Source organism: Bison bison, unplaced genomic scaffold, assembly GCF_000754665.1.
Source record: "Bison bison bison isolate TAMUID 2011002044 unplaced genomic scaffold, Bison_UMD1.0 scf7180017864224, whole genome shotgun sequence".
In the NCBI taxonomy this organism is placed as follows: Eukaryota; Metazoa; Chordata; class Mammalia; order Artiodactyla; family Bovidae; genus Bison; species Bison bison.
In genome coordinates, this window is record NW_011494796.1 from 789,345 (window position 1) to 790,196 (window position 852).

Consider the following 852-nt stretch of genomic DNA (forward strand, 5'->3'; position numbering starts at 1 on the left):
GCTCGAAGGTGAGCCTGCCCAGGTGGGGCAGCTCCACTGACACCTGGTCGTGCAGCCGGCCCACGAGGGCGCAGCTGTAGGCGCGGGCGGCGTGCACGAGCGCTGCCTCGTCGGGACTCTCGGCCTCGTAGCGCAGCTCCGGCCCGGGCTCTGGCCCCATCGCGGATTGCTCTGCAGCCCAGTTGTCCGCCGCGCTGCTGTAGCCGTTGCTGGCTAGGCGTGGGGCCCCGGGGCCCAGCCTCTCCTCCAGCCTCAGCAGAGCGCCGTCGTTGGCCAGCGTGGACAGAAGGCTGGCCTTGGGCGCAGACTTGGCGGCCATGCTCGCGCTCCCGACGCTGCTGCCGCCCAAAGTCAGGCGACTGGGCGTGAACCTCCGGAGGAAATCTTCGATGGTCTTCACTGGGGACTTGAGCTCGAAGCGCACCCTCACCTGGCAGGGCAGAAATCAGAAGGTAGGTGAGGCATCTCCCCAGAGGCCTCACCCCAGCCCCTACAGGGCTGCCCTCCAATTCCCCAGGGGTTGCTGAACGTGGATTTTCCATTTCCCTCTGAAAACTGCAACCAGAGCCAGCATGTCTTCCTTGAGACCACCCCTTGGCTCTCCCCGGCACCTCAACACAGGTTCTGCCACATGCATTCTTTCAAAATGTGACTGATTGTAGTGTAGGCACTGGGCACTGGGTGGCCCGTGATGCCCAAGACTAGACTTTGGAACTGTCCCCTTATGGCGGTTCCCTTGCTCTTCAGAAACTTCCCAGAAGTGGGCCTCCCACTGCCTGGAACAAACCTTGCCTTTTTTTTTTCCAATTAAAAAAATCATTTAACAAAATTTAGACATTCCTTTGGAATTAC

The 852-nt window shown here is 60.4% G+C and overlaps 1 protein-coding gene across 1 annotated transcript in view; it reads right to left on the reverse strand.

The window, feature by feature from the left end:
• The window catches only part of ATP10A (ATPase, class V, type 10A), a gene marked incomplete at its 5' end in the record, with an annotated part of 181,888 nt that overhangs the window by 38,327 nt on the left and 142,709 nt on the right, over positions 1–852 (reverse strand). The window contains one exon of the mRNA XM_010845848.1: positions 1–430. Coding sequence (XP_010844150.1) covers positions 1–430 — 430 coding nt within the window. The remainder of the gene's footprint in view (positions 431–852) is intronic.